Source organism: Oryzias latipes, chromosome 2, assembly GCF_002234675.1.
Source record: "Oryzias latipes chromosome 2, ASM223467v1".
NCBI classification, from domain to species: domain Eukaryota; kingdom Metazoa; phylum Chordata; class Actinopteri; order Beloniformes; family Adrianichthyidae; genus Oryzias; species Oryzias latipes.
The window spans coordinates 24,206,038-24,225,387 of NC_019860.2; the positions used below are offsets into that span (position 1 = coordinate 24,206,038).

The 19,350-nt window shown below is 49.3% G+C and overlaps 1 protein-coding gene across 4 annotated transcripts; it reads right to left on the reverse strand.

The window, feature by feature from the left end:
- Positions 1–6,915: 6,915 nt before the first annotated feature.
- On the reverse strand, positions 6,916–19,350 carry cacnb4.1 (calcium channel, voltage-dependent, beta 4 subunit). Of its 4 annotated transcripts, none has more exons than XM_023961304.1 (14): positions 19,078–19,350; positions 17,958–18,041; positions 14,239–14,409; positions 13,855–13,977; positions 13,648–13,775; positions 12,852–12,928; positions 12,496–12,515; positions 11,098–11,178; positions 10,944–11,002; positions 10,742–10,851; positions 10,509–10,660; positions 9,491–9,586; positions 9,204–9,389; positions 6,916–9,137 (listed from the first exon to the last, which is right to left on the reverse strand). In XM_023961304.1, exons 1-14 carry the CDS (start codon positions 19,138–19,140, stop codon positions 8,874–8,876), a joined length of 1,614 nt encoding a protein of 537 aa, XP_023817072.1. In that variant the 5' UTR covers positions 19,141–19,350; the 3' UTR covers positions 6,916–8,873.

Genomic DNA, 19,350 nt, shown 5'->3' on the forward strand with positions numbered 1-19,350 from the left:
ACAAAATTTGACAACATCCTGTTGTGTTCCCTATCTTCTATTTAGCCATTTTACTCAAAAAAAATGCATGAATTTTCTAGACTCGTATTACAGGGGGGTCAAACTCAGTCACACAGGGGGCCTAAGTTAAAAACACGCTTAAGGTTTTGGGCCGAAGAAGATAAACATTTACTGAACACACTAAAGCTAAACTTTAAACCTTTTAACTGAACTTTTTGAACATAAATATGAATAAAAACAGGAACATTAATCCAGAATAACTCAAGTTAAACCTTAAATAACTTGTAATATTTTGTTCTCCATATAAATATATTCTGTCAAAATTATACAAATATGAACATGCTGCAGAACAAAACAAAGAAAGCCTGGAAATATTAATAAGAAATTATATCAAATAATTCCATTTTTTTGCTCTTTCATCTTTCTTTAGAGCATTTTTTTAGAGCTGGACTCCTGCTTCATTTTTAGCAATAATTTCTTAATGTGTGACGTCCTGTGTGTGTCTTTGTGAAACATATCAGAGGGATTCGATCTAAAAAATAAAACTTATTGTGATTAATATGTTTAGGTCTTATAAAACATTAAAGACTAAATCTTAGAACTCATCAGTGGGATTACTCCAAAAATATTTGGCATTTCCCTAAATTTGTGCAACACCAACAGTAGAAATCCTCCAAAAAAACTCAATCCATGAAAAATGGTCTGCGCTCAACCCCCCTCCCCCCCTCCCCCTCCCCTTCCCTCTGACACACGCGGCTCCGTCTCTATGACGGGGGGCGCAGCTGCGGCCCAGAGTTGATAGTCAGATAGAAAAAGACTCCTAATCACCTGTTAGTGTGATTCAGCCAGCCACCGGCGAGTTGCGCCCCCCTCTCGAGTTTTTTGACTAATGTTCCAAAGACTACCGCAAAGAGGTGTGGCTGCAAGCGTCTTGCAGCAGAGGGCGGTGGTCACGTGCGCGTCGGGTCTGCTGTGACGGAGCAAAGAATTGTGGGAAATAATCCCCATTGCCTGCTTTTGTCGAAATTGGGTTGAGCACGGATGTTTGTTATGCCTAAATCCTTTTCATGTGCCTGTTTTACGTTGTTTCACTCTGAATTATTCTTTTTTTTTTTTTTTTTTTTTGCACCATAAGTGTGAAGAGGAAAAAAAGGAAGACATTATTAAGAGTCTGATGTGTCAAAGTAAAAGCATTAAGTGTCGGCTACTGAAGCAATTTCAACTTAAAAGCTTCAAGCTATCTCTTTGAATATAGTATATACCACATTAAGCATTGGGCACGGCAAATGCCGCCCCCTATGAAGTGCCGCCCTGGGCGACCGCCCACATCGCCCATATCAAAAACCGCCACTGTGTCCAACACAGAGGCTGTGTCCGAATTACCGCCCTAACCCCTAACTACTAAAACCCTATATAGTGCGGCACTATATAGTTCTCTATATAGTTCTCTGAATTTTCAAAGCAATTCGGACACCCGTGCTCACTAGTTTCCTCTTTTGGGTGTTTTCGAATGGCGCTTGGCACGAAAACAAAGTGGCGCATTACCGCCACCACCTGGTCTGGAGGGGAACTACTTCTATTTGACGCCGAGAATGACACCCATTTGTCAAAGTAAAAATATAATAAATATAAACATTTTATGAAGACTATTTATGAATCTGCTGTGTTCTGATCATGGAAAATGTGGCTGATTTATAAATAATAAGATTACAAACACATTGGTGTAGATTTTATGTATTAGTTGATAAATAAACCCTCAAGTCATTAGTCCATGGCAATATTTATTTTTGTGCCGCTGAACGATTTACGGGCTCTTGCGAGGAGGCATTTTTTTTCTGTAGTTTTCTCTTCTACCTTACTGAAAATAGCTTTGTATATGAATTTGTCCGTGTTCCTGGCAATAATTCAACCGTTTTTCATGGGATCAAACCAAAAACGAGCAGATATGCACCATCACAGGGCGGCAAGGAGAAGCAGACGTCTCAGAAGATTTCCTCTGGATGCCCCTGACCAGACATGAACAACCTGTGAGTTAAACTTTAAGTTTTTTTATTAGTTCAATTTAAGCATTTGTTACTAATTGTGCTCAAGGTTACACAGTCTGCTGGGTAAGAGTTTAACATTCTTTTTCAACACTGGACTATGAACTGTATAGTCTAACTACATGAAACACTTGTGAGATCAAAGTTTAGTATTTTTTATTCAGAGTCAAACCATATCACTTGTTTTAAACAAAAATACTTTAATTTTTAAATATTTATATAAAAATCCAAAAACCCAGCCAAAAAAATCCACGAGATTTTCCAGCATTTATAAATACGTCACAAACTAAAATGTAAGACATAAGAATAAAATGAAACATTCAAAAAAATCAGATTTAATTTTCTAAATGAAATAATATATTTTTCTATTTTACAGGGTCTTCCACGTCTCTACTGCTTTGCCAACATAAAGGTGTCTGTCGTGGCCCTTCACGCTGACGCTCAGTCCGACACAAGACCAGACCGGCAGACCTGCAGATCGGTTGACCCGCAGGACCATTGAGCATCTGGTAGAGCAGCTTCGGGTTCCTCACACTCTGGGGGGGGTGTACAGGAGACTGAGGTCCTGGTGTTTCTTTTCTGGCTGGCGTGTGGCACATCATACAGTGTGATAGCCAGGGCCTTTGACATGCCACGGTCCACTGTAAGTAACGTTGTCCACAGGACGACAGACCGCATCCTCCAGCTGATGAGCAGGGTCACCCAGCATCCAGTGGGAATGAACTGCCATTAGTCACCTCAGGTTTTTTAGCAGCTCGCTGAGTCTTCCACCTTCTAAAAGGTCGTGGGGAACACTGATGGCTGCCACATAAGAATAAAGGCCCTAAAAGAAAATGCAGCTTGTTATTTTTTTTTTTTTTTTTTTTTTTTTTTTTTTTTTTTTTTTTTTTTTTTAACTTGTCCTGTCCAACAGCTGGGCAGACAGATGAGAGCTGAGGGCCTCTTGTGTTGGACAGATTTTACTTTAACAAGAGGGGTTATTAATCTTCAGACAAACCAAAGGTATGTCTGGATAAACCCCTTTTGTAATTGAGGCCAAACTTTATTAATTTCAATCATGTCTGAAAATCTTTGGTGTTGGACCGGACGGAAAAGGAAAGAGGGGAAGAAGAGAGAGGGATGTCAGAGGGGGGGGGGGGGGGGGGTGATAATAGGAGGGGAAGGGGGATAAGACCATGAAGCAGCATAAAGCAACAAGTTTACTGGTTGTTAATCATTATGGTAACGTTCAAATGTAGTACAATAAGGGCGGAGCCTGTCCACACACACACTCAAATGTTATAAACACACCTGCTAGCTGCAAAAAATGTCCACCTGTCGACATATATACAAAACAGATAGTGTTCACACGCATACTTATGCCTTAAAACCAACTAGTGTGAAATATTTCAGTCATTCAGTCATGCAAACTGTAAGTGCAAAGGTGAGCTAACACCTGTGCTCAGGTGAGTGTTTATGTTCTTCTAAAATGGATGGTGGAACGTGGAAAGAAGGAGGGAGAGTGCCCAGCCATCCCCACCCCAAGACCCCCACCGCAGCAGCAGCGGCAGCCGGAATCCCCCCAACGCCACACGGGAACCGGCAGGGAACAACCGCCGCCCGGGCGACCAAGCCCGCCACCCAGGCCAGGGCCAGCAGGACCGCCGCAAGGCCCCCAGAGCCAGAGAGCAGGGAAGCACGGAGGGAGAGAGAGCGCCGCCCCAGCCCAACCAGGAGAGCAGCCCCCCCGCCGCGCCGGGAGAACCCAACGCAGGGCCCCACCGGAGACGGACGCCCACAGCCCCAGACGAGCACCCCACCACCACCCAGGAGTTCCGGGCATCCCCCCGCCCCAACCCCAGGTACGAGCCAGGACCCCCCAAGGGAGACCCGCTCCGCGCTCCAGGCAGCCATCCGCCCGGCCCGCGGCTGGTCCAGGGAGGAGCGGGGCAGGGGCCCGCCGCCCCCGCCCAAGAGGGGGGGAACCCCGGGAAAAAAAAAAAAAAAAAAAAAGCTTGTTATTTTAACAGGAAGCTTTTTTATTCCATTCAACTGCAGGCTGTATGTGACTCTAAGCCAAATTTATAGATATTTTTGTTGGGAATCCAGGATCAGTCCACAGTTCACAGGTTCTACGTAAAAGCCCAATTTATGTAAATCAAACATTACCCACCTGAAGGATCCTTTTGGGTGATGGTGGGTATCCCTGCATTGCACATCCCATCACGCTGCTGACACCCTACAGGGAACCCATGAGGAATGCGGTTCAGGCCCATTACAACCAGCACCACGCCAAGGCACGCTCTGTGGTGGAGAGAGGATTTGGCATTATGAAGATGAGGAGGAGAGCAATACTTTTGGCGGCACTGGAAGTAAAACCAACCTTTGCAATGAAAATCATTGCCTGCAGTTCAGTTCTGCACAATCTGTGCATCAGCGAAGGGGACTGCTGGGAGCCACAGATGTTGAGCCACAGCAGGAACCAGTAGGACGGGTAAAGTGGCGTCCGTCTGCGAGGACAGATCTCTGCTTTCCTTTCAGCTCCAACTGTGACACACATGACTCCAGAAGACCAGGATTATTGTTAAGATGTATAAAAATAAATGTTAACATATAAAACGTAAATGTAAATATGTACATTTGATATTTATATGAAAATTCTTTTGAGATTGTTAAAAATGGCTCAGATTTAAATAATGCATGTAAATAATTCATTTGTTACTGCATTTATTAAACAAATGGCAAAAACAACGACGACGTTACATTTTGTGAACAATATTTTAAACTCAGGTAAGCTTAACAGACTCTCCTGTCACTCTTTGTCCCTTCTTGCTCTTTCCTCCTCTCCTCTTTCAACAACAACCTTTACCCCAACATGACAACGATTACAGTTTAATGATAAATAAATACAAATCTGATCAAGTGTCTCTTACTCCCATCCGGCACGAGCTTGACTGATAACAAACAGGCTATCTTTCTCCATCCACAGATGGATCAGATTTTCTTCATCCTCGTCATTCCCTACATATATAAACACATTTAAAAAATGTGTTAATAACTTATTACTACGGTTAGAACTCACTCATTTTTTATGTAATATCAACAGCGTTTGTTTTTAGCATTCGGCGCTAATTCGCGCTAGCGTTAGCTTTAGCATTACCGAAATTGATGAGCTTCAAAACAATGTAGATAGTCGATTGAGGAATATAACATATTAAACACATCATCTTACTTATTTACAAATATATTTTACAACAGATACTTGATACTTTTAAATATACTTACATTTTTAAGTCCTCTTTCTCGCGCAATCGTCCGCCATCTTCGAATAATTCAAGCGCAGTGTATTGTGGGTCACACGCAATGCATTCTGGTATGAACGCAGTGCATTCTGGGCAATATTGGCCGATCGAGTGAGCATCGGTCCACACTGGTTTTTCGTAGAGAATTCTGGGAAATTTCTAGTGCACATGATTTTTGAACTGTAGATTCGGACAGCACTACAAAATGGCGACCGCACTATATAGTGCACTATATAGGGGTTAGGGCGGTAATTCGGACACAGCCAGAGAGCACTAAATACGGTCATCATAGCAGCAGGTTGACACGGTAGTAGTCGGGGCGCTTTGGCGCAAGCGCAGCACCAGGATGGAAGAGGTTATACATAGGTTATAGCGGGTTAAGAAAATGAATGGAAGAATGCCGGTCCGAAGTATTCAATACTGTACTCCTTTTATTAATAGTCTGAACTATCTTTGATTTTGAGAAATGTTTTATTTTGAAAAGTCACCGCATCGGGTACTTAATCAGTCCAGTAGGGGGAAAAAATCTACAAAAGCTGTATACTGTTGTTTCTCCCAATCATAGATAGATAGATAGATATGATTGTGCTTTTAGACTGCACAGGTAGCTGTGAAAAAGCAATTCGAGTAATATCCCCTTCCTACATCTGTTTTGAATTTGTGAATGTGTAATTCATTTGACTTGATCTTATTTTTTGTCCCCCCCCCCCCCCCCCCCCCCGTTGGGCGGGTTTTGGGCGGGGTCTGGCGGTTTTCAGATGACTTTTGGGCTGGAAAACTGTGACTCTATCTGGCAACACTGGACGGCGGTGTCGATCGGAGAAACTCGGATTTTTCCGCGCGCCCTTCGGTGCCCGCGCTCCTGAACGAGTCAGACTGGATTCGTGATTCGTTGCTCCTAACCGGAAGTGACTGATATGGGCAGGTTTGCGGTTTGACGGAGAGTCACGGCTGTTTGGGTCCCGTAGATTCAATCCCGCATAGAGAAGAGAATATCAAAGATAACATCAACTCAGAGCTCTCACTCTGTCCCTTTTTGTCTCCAGCAAAAATTCAGTAATCTGGAAGGGATCATGGATCATCTAATGGATTCCCGCTGAAGGATCCATGTGATGTTTGGTTTGATCGTAAAAAACTACAATTTACGTGTTTATTATTGTTGAAACGTTTCTAAAAATGGTTAAAACTATATTAATAGCTTCATCAGAGGGAAGGAAATTCCCTTTTAGATCCTAAAATTACAATTTTAAGATCATTTTTCTAGTAAAACCACAGATGCTTCGTTCAAGTGCAGCTCTGAAATGAGCCAGCAGGTGGCGCCCTTCCTGAGGCGCAGGTGTGACAGAGTGGTCGTTCGCGTCACCAGGTGCCAACAGGAGCGGCGGCGGGGCTCGTAGATTCAATGACGGTTGTTTTGGGCCAAATCCTTGCACTGTATGCGCGTGCGCGCAAGTTTCCGCCTTAAGGTGACAGAAACAGAAAGTGATTTTTCTTTCTGTCCTCTGATCATCAGAGTGAAGATGATCCGCTGCAGCAGGAATCTTCTTTTTAAACACAAGCTGAGCATCACTGAAACACATAGACGATCTTTGTGATCCTTTCAACATAAATCAGAACTTTTATTCAGACTAAACAGACGATGAATGGGTCTTTTATTTTGAAGCTGTCATCTTCCTGCCTGCTGGGATTCCTTTGTCCTCCTTCCTGTTCTGCGGGGAGAGGGTTCTGGATCGTGTTCTGCCGGTGTGGACCGGCAAAACACGGAGTCGGATCTTCAGACTGCGAGACCCAAACCCAAAACCCAGAAGAACTTTCCTGTCTGGCTCCGGTCAGAACCGCTCCAGACGCAGAGGTTTGTGGATTTCTTCACAAGTGGGACGTTTTCCTGCAGAACCTCAGGTTCTCATGTGGACCAGGTTCTAGGTTCCTGAAGCAGCAGACCCGATGTTCCGTCACGTCCAGCTAACGATACAGCCCTAAAACTCTAAAACCTTCTAAGAACCGTTGATCCGGATGTTTTCTCTGTTCTACAAATGTTCTCAGACCAGAACCTTTCACAGGAACCATCTGGGTTTCATCTGGTTCCTGCTGGGAGAAGGATCGATGTAGCTCGACCCAAACGGACCTGGAAGACGGCGGTTCTCCTGCAGGAGAAGCCATTCAGTGGAGGCACCGCTCCTGCTGTGAGTTAAGACGGATCCTGGGACGTGAGGAGGTGCTGCTCCTGCAGGAGGTCCTGCTCCTGCGGGAGCTGCACCTCTGTGGTTCAGAACCAGGATTTCATGGAACAGGAAGAGGCGGAGTCTCTCAGAAGTTAAAAAAGAAAAACTAGAATCTTTTAAAATCGACATTTTTCACAAACTCAGAGACCAGAACCTCCATGAGACGGATTCAGGAGGAGATGCTGTGAGGTGGTAACCATGGTAACCATGCTCCATCCACCTGCTAGACCTGCAGCACATTTGCATTTATTGGACGATAGTCTGAACTTTTTTTAGCTGTGGGAGCAATGCATCATGGGATTTTAACACTTAGAAAACAAAACGATGAAGAAACGGAAACTGAGGAAGACGAAAAGAAAGTCGTAAACGTCTAGACACACACACATTCACACACACAGAGGGGTTTGAACCCCCAGCAGTGGTAGAGCGGGAGCCCCCACCTCGTTTCTCTAAAGTAAACGGGTGGTTTCCGTGTTTCAGGCGGGAGCCGCTCTGTGACTCCGCCCCCTCACCACGCAGGACTGCTGCTTTGGGACTTCAGGTTTTTATTTTGCTCTTCTTTCATGGGGGGTGGGGGGGTCGATTTGATCAACATCACGTCAGAAAAAGGAAGGGGGGCTATTTAAGGTTGGATAGAGCATGCTCTGCAGTCCGGACAACATGCCAGCGGCGCCGAGCCGGACCCGTGGACCCGCCGCTTCAGAAAAAAGTTCTGATCTTATTTTGAAGGAGTCTCTGTGGGCCTGAAGCTCCAAAACCAACAGAAAGTTCTGGAAATGCATCAGATATTTGCTGCTGTCAGAGAGACCGGCTGCTGTTCCGCCTCAGAACCGGGTCTGGGTTCTGCTCACTGAGATGAGATGCTAAAGCTACGCTACAGAAAAGCTGGCCTTCCTCCTCCTCCTCGTCCTCCAGCAGCAAATCGGTTTGGGAATGTCAAGCACCAGAATCAAAGCTACCTGAACGGCAGAACCGCTCCGCCGGGCCACCGGGACGACCCGTCCTGAAGGTCCAGAAGGTCATCTGGGTGGATGCAGAGGTGGGTCATCTATCAGCATGCAGTAAGCTAAAGGTGGAGGTTTGTACAAGGCCTGGGGGGCTGTCCCTGGATCTGCCGCCATGCTCCAGGCGCCGCCGCCGTCTCAGGGTTCTGAGTGGATCTGCCGGCGCTCGGACATCCCATCTCCTCTGCGCAGCCAGAAGGTTCTTTAAAAAAGTGGAGTGGGGGATCCTCCTGTTGACTCCGGGTCACCGCGGCCCCGGCGGCGGCCCCGGCGGCGGCCCTGGCGGGGGCCCTGGCGGCGGCCCCGGCGGCGGCCCTGGCGGGCTCAGAGTCGATGCCGGGAGTCGTGGCTGTAGCCGCCCGGGGAGCTGCGGTTGCGGTGCGGCTTGTAGGCGTCCTGGTACGGGTCCGGGTAGTCCTGGTAGGGGTCCTGCTGTTCCCTGCTGTGCTGCGAGCCCGACGACATGCGGTTGCGGCCTTTGTGCGCCCGCTCGTTGTGGTAGTTCTCGTCCGCCGCCATCAGGTTCCGGCGCTCGTTGGGGGTGGCGTGGTCTCCGGCGTGGTTGCTCTGCCGCAGCTTCTGGCTCTGCTGATCACAGACAGGTTCTAGTCAGAGAACGGGTCCAAAGTGGCGAGGGCGGCGCCGCGGCCGTACCTGCAGGCCGGAGATGCTGGTGGAGAAGGGGGTCAGAGCCGTGGAGCCCAGGTTACGGCCCAGCAGGGGGTTGAGGGGCGTGGCCAGGGAGGTGTGGGTGGCCTTCCAGTACGCCTCCAGATACTCCGCCAGGTGCTCGCAGGCGTCCTCCAGCTGGTTCTCGTCCAGGATGACGTCAAACATCTCCTGATGATGGACAGGCAGACGGTTAAGATAGACCCTTCAAAATAAGAGCCTCTGGTCTGCAATCAGCCCGCAGGAGGACTGGAGCCGGGACGGTCACTCACCGGGGGACACTGAGCCAGTTTGTCTGCCGCCACCAGCTGGACGTTCAGGTGTTTGCTCTGAGACTTCCCTCTGGATTTGACCAACCGCTGAAGAACCTGCAGGACAGAAGATCCGACAAACGGTTTGGACGATCACAGGTTCACCTCCAGGACATTTCTCTGAAAACTCAGAGGTTTTCACATCATGATCGCCTCCTCATCCTGGCTCCTCCTCTCTTTACCTTTAGGAGAACTTTGGCGCTAACCTTCACCAGGTGACCTGTGATCGTCTCCCGTTTTTTCAGAGTAAGAGTGACGGTTAGTTTGGTTCAGGCAGGGGAGCGACGGGAGGCTTTTAGAATAATAAATCCTGCTTCATGGTGTTTTCTGTTTGCCACTAGAGGGCGCTGTAGGGATCAGTGTTTGCTACAGAACAGACATGGAGGAGAACGTGATCTTTCTCCTGATCATTTGCATCGATGCCTTATTATTTTTCTCCCTCTCAGACAGGAAATGGTCAAAGCGGGTCACAGAAGAACCGCTGGAATCGTCCTCATTCAGACACGGTTCCTGTAGAACGCAGCTAAAAAACTGGACTGATGTCGTGAACCCAGATGACCGAACTGATCAACTAAATCACGCTGACGTCTGAACTTCATCCGTGTCTTCCGCGCACTACAAACAGAGACAGACGGTCAGAGCTTCTGTGTGGCGCTGAGGCTAAAGCCTTGACAGTAGCTCCTCCCACACGCCACGGGAGCGTCTAGACCATGAGCACGTCGTTGGAAGTGCATTGAAAAACGTGTGAACGCAGCGTCACGCCGGGCTTGGATCTGTGCAGAAGAACCCGAACCATTGATAAACGGGAGCGACTTATTTTCATTCTTCATTCTTCTTCTGGTTTCCTTCCTGTCATCTCTTCTCTGCAGAATCATTTTGACTAAGCCGGTGGAAACATTCCCTGCTGGTTCTGGATTCTGGAGTCCGGTCTGGATTCTGGAGAACCTGTTGGCGTGTTTGTCAGGGTGTGAAGGCCCACCTTTGGCGAGGACACTTTGACGTGGACGATGATGGGGGCCAGGGAGGTCTTGAGCAGCTGGGCGGGGTGGTTGATGGTGTCTGCGTCCAGGACGACCAGCTGCAGCGAGCGCGCCAGCTCGAAGATCCTCTCGATCTCGCTCTGGACCTCGGCTGCGGGGCAGATCAGAATCCGTCATTTGCACGGGCAAACCGGAGCGTGGCGGGCAGAGCCGGCGGGGCGGGGCCTCTGACCTAAGCTGGAGCGCGTGTTGGACCTCTCGATGATGGCCCGCTTGCTGGGGTTGTTGAGGACGGACCTTTTGGCCAAAGAGATGTCGGCCGTGACCCGCGTGATGGTGATCCTGCAGAGGAAGAGCAGGAGAACAGCATCACGTCCTGCAGCCTCAGGTCTCTAAACGGACCCTGTTCTCCTCCTCAGACAGTCGGTCCTTACCTGCCGTCAAATCTGTGCTTGAGGAAGTCGAACAGAGCCTTCTGCATCATGTCGGTGACCTGCAGAGAACATCAGCAGTTGAAGCTTCAGCCTCGCTGGCAGAAAGGAATCTGAGGTCCAGAAGGATGAAAATGTCTGCAGAAGAAGTCCTCACCTCATAACCCTTGAGCGACGGTCCCACCAGCACCACGGGCCTCATGGAAGGAACCACGTCGTACGGGGGAACGTGCTCCGTCTGACCACAGAGAACAGCTGACTGTGACACACGCTTCAGGAAACAAACCGATCAGACGGTGGAAAAATGAGCCAAACACTCGTCAATGAATGGTTCTCATGTGACGTCTGTGCAGCGCCCCCCGGAGGCCAGAGCCGTTTATTTTCATGTAATAGATTTATTTCCAGCCCTGAAGATAACATTCCTGAAAACAGCGTTCATGACTGACGACTAGCTTTAGCAAGCTTCCTGCCTGTTCTTCAGTTCTGCCGTGTTCTGTGGGAGGCAAGAACAGCTGATTGAAAACATCACTGAATGTCAAAAACAGACAGGAATGTTTCTGCAGGAGCCTGTAAGGTTTTCTCTGCGTTTTGTTTTATTAAGAGGTGTGAAAAGGAGACTTTCAACACCCTCCTGTCTGCGCAGCTGCATTTGACCCTCTTTCTGCGCAGCTGCATTTGACCCTCTGTCTGTGCAGGCGCATACGACCCTCACTCTGCGCAGATGCATATGACTTATCTGCGCCACTGCATTTGACCCTCATTCTGCGCAGCTGCATTTGACCCTCTGTCTAAGCAGCCGCATACGACCCTCTGTCTAAGCAGCCGCATACGACCTATCTGCGTAGCTGCATTTGACCCTCTGTCTGCGTAGCCGCATACGACCTATCTGCGCAGCTGCATTTGACCCTCATTCTGCGCAGATGCATACAACCTATCTGTGCAGCTGCATTCGAGCCTCTTTCCGCGCAGATGCATTCAACCTTCTGTCTGCGCAGCTGCATTCGACTTTCTGTCTGCGCAGCTGCATTCGACCCTCTTTCCGTGCAGCTGCATTCGACCTTCTGTCTGTATAGCTGCATTCGACCCTCTTTCCGTGCAGCTGCATTCGACCTTCTGTCTGCGCAGCTGCATTCGACCTTCTGTCTGCGCATTTGACCATCTGTATGTGCGCCTGCATGCACCCCTCTGCGCTCCAGTCCCTCTGTCTGCATGTGGTTGACCCTCTATATGTTTGTGGTTGATCATCAAGGGGGCTGAAGACTTCACATGACAGAAAACTATGTAGTGATGTTCTCATCAGCTGCACAGACGCAACGAGAACCGTCCCATTTAGAGAGAAGCAAACTCCTGAAAGCAGAACTAGAGTGATGGTCTGTGTGTGGAAATCATCTGAACATATGCGTCATCAGAAGCTGCTCCATGATGGATGAGGGGTATGTGTATACTTCAGCAGGACTGAAGTATCACTTCCTGCAGGCGCTGCGAGTCCTGTCGCTTCACGACGGCGCCAACAGGAGTGGAGCGGATAGGAGAGGGGCGGGATTCACCAACTTACCACTTTCTGTTTCTGCTTCCCTGTGGGGGGAGAGAAGACAGGCCGTCAGTGGGGCAGAAGCTTCAGCTCTGCATCATAACAAAGGAAACCTATCAGCTTCTACATCCAACAGTGGTTTCTGTGGTCCTAAGGTCATATTCACAAAGCCTCGCCGCTGAGTTCACTGTGGTGAGCCCCAGTCTCTGAGCGCCTGCAGTCCTCAACTGGAGGAAGAGGAGGATGATGGGAAAATGTAGCAGCAACTCTATGCAGTGACCTTAAGCTCTATGTGCAGCTCTGAATGTGTCTGTGTTCATCTAGCAGCTGGGGCTCTCAGCTGGCAGGTTGACCCCCCACCCCCCAGCAGGTAACCTCACCTGCGGAGGATATGAGCGGCCGGATTGAGGCAGAGACCTCATCCTCTACACTGGAAGAGGAGTTCCCTCCAGACTTACTGGAAAACACAAGAAGGAATAAAGAGACAGGAACAGCACGGCATTAATGCGGAAAAAACAGCCTTCACGACTACACTTCCCACAATGCACTTAGGACTTCTGTAGGATTCCTACTCTGACCAGAAAGTTACTTTATTTAGAGGGAAGCCGTAAAAGATTTAAAGAAAAACATTTGTGACCCTCAAAACCCATTTGGGTTTAAATATTTTACTAATTAAATGAATCTTTTCCTTTATAGGACATCTGTTCTGTCTCCTAACCCTTAATGTGGAGACGAGGAGGAACAACGTGAAGGGGAGCGCCATGGAGGTGGGTGGAGCTAACGGCTCCTCTGTGATCTCATCAACATGTATGCAAGCTGGCCGTTCTGGACCCCATATGCATTGAGGTTCTGGTTCCCTCATACATTGAGGTTCTGGTTCCCTCATTCATTAAGGTCTGGTTCCCTCATACATCGAAGTTCTGATTTCATCATAGATTGAGGTTCTGGTTCCCTTATGCATTGAGGTTCTGGTTCCCTCACACACTGAGGTTCTGGTTCCCTCAAAGATCGAGGTTCTGGTTCCCTTATGCATTGAGGTTCTGGTTCCCTCATACATTGAGGTTCTGGTTCCCTCATTCATTAAGGTCTGGTTCCCTCACACACTGAGGTTCTGATTCCCTCACACATTGAGGTTCTGGTTCCCTCAAAGATCGAGGTTCTGGTTCCCTCACTCACCCTTGGACTCGTCCCCTCTTCTGCTCCTGCTGGAGGCGGATGTTCTCCAGCTTCAGAGGGCTGGGAATGAATCCGATCTCGCAGCCCTCCTTCACCAGCCGGCCGATCCACCAGTCGTTGTTGAACTTCTGAGCGGCGGGAAGCAGAAGCAGACGATGGAGACGGACCTTCCTCCTTCATGACGCCTGCGGCGGCGGCGGCGCTTACCTCTTTGATGTGGAGAAAGTCCTTGGCGTCAAAAGAGATGGCGGTGGCTGGAACCGGGACGTCCTCATCCAAGGCGCCGCAGTAACTGACGTTGGTGCGGACGGCGAACGCCACGGGTTTGCCCTGCAGGACGCCACCAGCAGACATGAATCAGCACTTTTCCTGCAGCTCAGACATGACTGTGCAGTTTTCACGATGACACAAAGATTCAAGAAAATGTTTCTGGTTGAAAAAAAAGCATAACAGGATCAAATCCAACAAGATTTCATCAAAAAAGGATTTCAGAGAAATTCCTTTCAAAATAAAGCAGGAAACAGCAGCAGGGATAGGCTCCAGCAGCCACATGACCCCACGCTGCGACCCGGTGACCCTCGTCTGCGTCACCTTGGCTCGCTCCAGCTGCACGGCGGCCTGCTGCTCCCGCTCCTGGCGGCTCTGGCCCGGCGCCTGGCTCTGGTTGGGGCTCTGGCTCTGCACCTGGGCCGGCACCTCCCGCTCCTCCTCCAGGGAAACATCTGAGTCTGACGGTCTGCTAGTGTAGGAATCCGCTGAGCCCTGCCAAGAACAGAACCACTTCAGGGTCGGTCCATCCACCCCCCCACAGCACAGGGAGACTTTCAAAATAAGAGCACATTTTCACAAACTTCCTGCTTCTTTAATCTCAAAGAGTTTAAGTCAGAAAGTCTCCACTGTGGTTTGGGTCTGGACTGAATTCTGGCCGGATTCTGTCCTGATCCGGGCCGGCGGCACATCGGCGCCTCGGCTCTGTGAGAAGAAAGGAGCAGGACAATCCGGCCGTTTGACTCGTTCTGAAAGTCATCAGCAGAATCCGCGTTTTGCTGGATCCGGTGCTGCTTTCATCAGAACGTTCCGCTCAGAACCATGACTCGGCTAAACGAGTCCATTAGTCTGAAGCCGCGGCCGTCGTCACAGCTAAGCACTTTTTCTTCAGACGGCAGCAGGAAGACAGAAAGAAAGACAGAAAGCACAACTTCAGCACCCGGCCGGCCCGGCTCCATCTGGGCCGGCCGGGTGCTGAAGCAGCAGGAACGGGCAGAACATTACGACCCAAACGGCAGAACATTACGACCCAAACGGCGGAACATTACGGCCCAAACGGCGGAACATTACGGCCCAAACGGCTCTCATTCTTTCTGAGAATCTGGCTGGGCTTTTCCTGATCCCTTCATTCCACCTTAAACGGCTCTTCCATGTCTGCTCCAAAGTTTTCCCGGATCTGGAATCACGTGTCGCTTCCCAGATCCCAGCGTTCCTCTGGAGCTCCGGCATGTGACTCATCATCATCTTCATCTTCCTCATCATCATCAACATCCTCATCCTCATCATCAGGAGCCGCTTCATGACATCACGCCGCGTGTCTGCGGGCGCCTGGTCGCCCGGGCGGGACGCGGACCGGACCGTTCCGCTCCTTACGCTGCTCTGTCCTCCTCGGGGAATCAGGAACTGCTTCATCTCTGGGGGGTTCCTCTGCCTCCGGGGGGGTTCCTGCTGCGGTCCTGCCAGCGTCAGACACCCACCGTGACACGGAGATGCTAACGTAGACCATTCAGAGCGGATCAGCCCCCCCCACACACACCCAACCCCTCCAGGATCACGCTGCACCCATCGCAGGCCTGTGTGTGCGTGTGTGCGTGCACGTGAGCAGGTGCGCACGGCGAGCACTCACCGCCTCCGAGTCTTCAAATCCATGCAGGTACAAATTGTCATACATGGAGGTGTGATGTTCCAGCCAGCGCCTCTAGAAGAACCGGGAGAAAAAGTGAGGGTGGAGGAAGACGAGGGGGGAGATGACGACAGTCCTTTCTCCACAGCAGAGAGGAAGGATTCAGAAAACAGCCCCCCCTTCCACGGGACGGGGGCTGCTGCTGCGGGGGCGGGTCTGCGGGCGGCGGCGGCTTCACGTCCGAGGATGGAGGCGACGGTCCTGCAGGAAGGCCCAGCGTTTCATCTCCACCAGGAACCAACACCGACACGGCAGCACATCCTGCCTCTGTATCCGGGCCCGATGACACGCGCACAAAGCCGCCAGCTGATTGGCCGGCCGGGAGGAGGCTTTCTTTCAGTGCAGTGATGCAGAAGCAGGGAGGGGGAGGGGGTGGAGGTGTAAAAGGGGGAGCGCAGCATCTCTCTATCTCTTCTCTCCCCTTTCAGATTCTGATTCAGAGGCACGAATGCCCCCCCCCTTCATCTGTCCCAGTCCTCTCAGATGAAGGTTTGATTCCCAGTCCTAATGATTAACCCCCCCCTCCCCCATTTCACGGTTTGTGACGAGCCTTTAGGGCTTCATTATCAGGTCTGCCCCCTCCCCCCACCCCCTACCACACACCAGAGGGGCCGGTCCTGGGGTGTAGTGTGCATCCATGTGAATTGTCTAGTTCAATGAAAAAAAGCCCCCTCCTCATTTCCAGTTTCTTTTGTCGTCAGCTTTACCCCCCCTGCCTTCAGACCCCCGGCGAGGACGGCCAGTTCCACTGCCGGAGCGAGGACCAGGATGCTCCAGATGCTGCGGTTCCTATGACGACCACTAGAGGCTGGTGACCCACACAAACACTGAGAGCAGGTGGGAGGGGCTTCTTAGATCTATGACATCATCCACAGGAAGCTAAATTATTAGAACAGGAGTTTGCTCCGCCCACTTCAACAGTGTCCCCAGTATGATGTACTAAATGGGCGGGACTACAGGAGAGTTTAGTCAAAGCTCAGACACAGGACACGCCCCCATGACACGCCCCCATGGAAGAGGAAATTTGAATTTTGTTCAAATAAACAATGATTTTGATAAACAGCTGATTTTTTTAAGAGATGAAGAAAATAGAAAACTAAAGAAATGAATAGAAGTGAGACGATTATTTGATCCTTTGGGACACGGCGGGTTCAGATTTAATGACGGAAACGTTAAATGATTACTGCAGGAACAGGAAGTCACACAAGACGCCAAAATAAAAGCCAAGTGTCTGGAAATCTTACCAAACGTGGTCGAGGCCTGGATACGGATCTGTCCGTTTAGAAGTGACGTCTGACTACATCCAAACCTCTGACAGGCTTAACAACATCACTGCTTTCTGTGTTTATTTTTTAAAGGGTTTTCCTGCAGATGTCATGAAAAAGTATGTGACCGGTGTTCATTTATTTCTTTGTTCTAAAATCTTTTTCTGGCAGAAAGCCCTGGAAATAGCATGAAAAAATGGTCATCCATGATGTAATTGTTGAGTCAGGAGGCTGTGATGTCACAGCAGTAATGAACATGAAGGAAGGGTTAGTGACCTTTTTGGATGGATTTTATCCTGTGGAATCATGGGAAATGGCTCCTTTCTGGAGCAAAAAAAGTAAAAAGTATAAATTTAGGACAAACTGTGAACGCTAACCGTCTTTCTGCCCAGCAGCAGATCAATGACGCACACGTTCTAAATGATGCATTCAGGTTCCAGCTGTTTCCCCCTGAGATGTTTGATTCATTTTCTCATTTCTATACCGTTGATAGCAGATTTGGGTGAGTAATCAACCACAACTAAATCCCTGAAAACCCAGTACTCTGATTACAAAACACACCCGGAATGTAAACAGAGTACTCGATTACTCTCTACATGCAGCATCTATTCAGGATTATATTCAGAAAAATGATTCATTTTTTGGAACTGGAGACTAATGTCGCCCCCTGCTGGCCGCAGTGACGCATGACTCTGACCTTTGTTTCAATGAAAAGTGATTGACACTTTTTAAATTGACAATATGTTGTGTTTCCCATTTAAAAACAGTTTTTATTCAATCATTTGTGGTTGATCACTAAATCTATACTTTAATGGAAGACTATAAGTGTTTAAGTTCCTCCTGACGGCGTGTTCAAACACGTTCATGTTTACGTGATCAGTTTGTTGTAATCCCAACCATCAAACCAAATCCAGCAGCTGTTTAGTTTTTTACAATTTTCTTTCAGGTACAGAACCTAAAATATGTCATAAATCTTCCTCTGCCTGCTTCATTTTAACAGGTTAGATGGTGCTGAAGGAACCCAGAGCTCTCCTATACAGCAGAGGGGTTGGACTTTGATGTGAGGGGTCCGGGACCGGTTCTGCAGTTCGTACCTGTCTGAGGATGAAGCTGGTGGAGGTGGTGCTTCCATCGGACCTCTTGAGACGGCTCCTCCTGGAGTAAGTCCCTCGATTCACCTGCAGAAACAAAACTACAGATCAGACGCACCTGGACAAACCCGAGCGGCCTGCAGCAGAACCAGAGGAGTTCTGGACCAACGCTCTCCTGCACCGAGCCGGATTTAGCGGCGACCGTCTCCTCCAGGGACGCGCGTTAATTATCTGCTGGCGACTCGGCCTATTTCTGCCGAGTCTCTGGAGTGAACGACAATGTCACCGTTTAAAGTCTGCCTCCCCCCAGCCCGGGAAACGGGGCCGCTAATGTGGGTCACCGCGGTGGTTCTGCCCCGGGGACCGGAAGAAAGGCTGGGAAAGAGGGTCTGAGGGAAACGGACGGCTGTCCATCAGGAGGACGCCAAACATCTGGGCTGATCCTGAGGCCTCTGACACCATGACAACCATAGAAAAACACGCAGAAACACCCATCGATGCATCAAACCACTTCAGCTGCAAATCAACCCAAAGTTAACAGGAAAAAACATAAAAGGAAACTTTATTTCATCATAGCTGGAAATAGATCCAGGCATCATCAAGGGGTTAAAAAAGCTCCACAATACATACATGTTGATAATTATATAATTTAGACATTTAATTACCAAATTTGTTATTTTTGGGGTTACTTTGTAACACATTTAGCCTAAATCTCACGTTATGGAAACGGACACACAATCTCAAACTACATCGCTTCATCTCAGGGAACGGTGCGTTTACCTGAGCTATGACGTCATGCCGGTATATTTTTTAACCTACGGACTTTAAACGTAACAAAAACACATCTTTATGTATTAGAAAAGTTTGAGTCGAGTTGAGTCGAGAAAAACGAGGCGCCCTGAACGCAGCGCAGAAAAGAACCGTTTTCCACAGAATAAAAAGGAGGGAAAAAACTTTATTTGCAAACTTTCCTCCTATTTTTGGATCAATAAAGTTTTTTCAAACTAACAGCAGAGACGGTTAAATTGTACTTTAGCTCCACCGGATCGATCTGGGATCAGTTCAGGTCTTTTTATTCCGGAGCTCCGCGCGCGCATCCTTGACATGCCTAACACCCCCCCACCTGGAAGATGGGCGCCGGGATGCCCTCCCCGATCTTGTTCCGAATGTAGATGTGGCGGGACATCTCTGCCAGGACGTCCGTCCAGACGGCGGGCTGCTCCGCTCCAGCCCAGCGCAGGGGTGGCGGGTTCCGGCCGGCGTGCTCCAGCTTCACCGCGCGCGCGAGGACATGAGCGCTCGCGAGGCGGCGGGCAGACAGGTGGCAGGTGAGACAGACAGGCAGGCAGGCAGGTGCCGCTGCTTCCCGCCGAGGGGCGACAGACGCCGCCTGTCA

What these genes read in the sequence shown, in the direction of transcription:
- cacnb4.1 (XM_023961304.1), bottom strand. Translation starts at nt 19,140, where the DNA reads ATGTCCCGCCACATCTACATTCGGAACAAGATCGGGGAGGGCATCCCG. An exon ending in TGCAGCTGGAGCGAGCCAAG is followed by an intron (nt 13,978 to 14,238) that starts GTGACGCAGACG and finishes GGCGTCCTGCAG; the next exon opens with GGCAAACCCGTGGCGTTCGC. An exon ending in TCAAAGTGTCCTCGCCAAAG is followed by an intron (nt 9,587 to 10,508) that starts GTGGGCCTTCAC and finishes TCTGTCCTGCAG; the next exon opens with GTTCTTCAGCGGTTGGTCAA.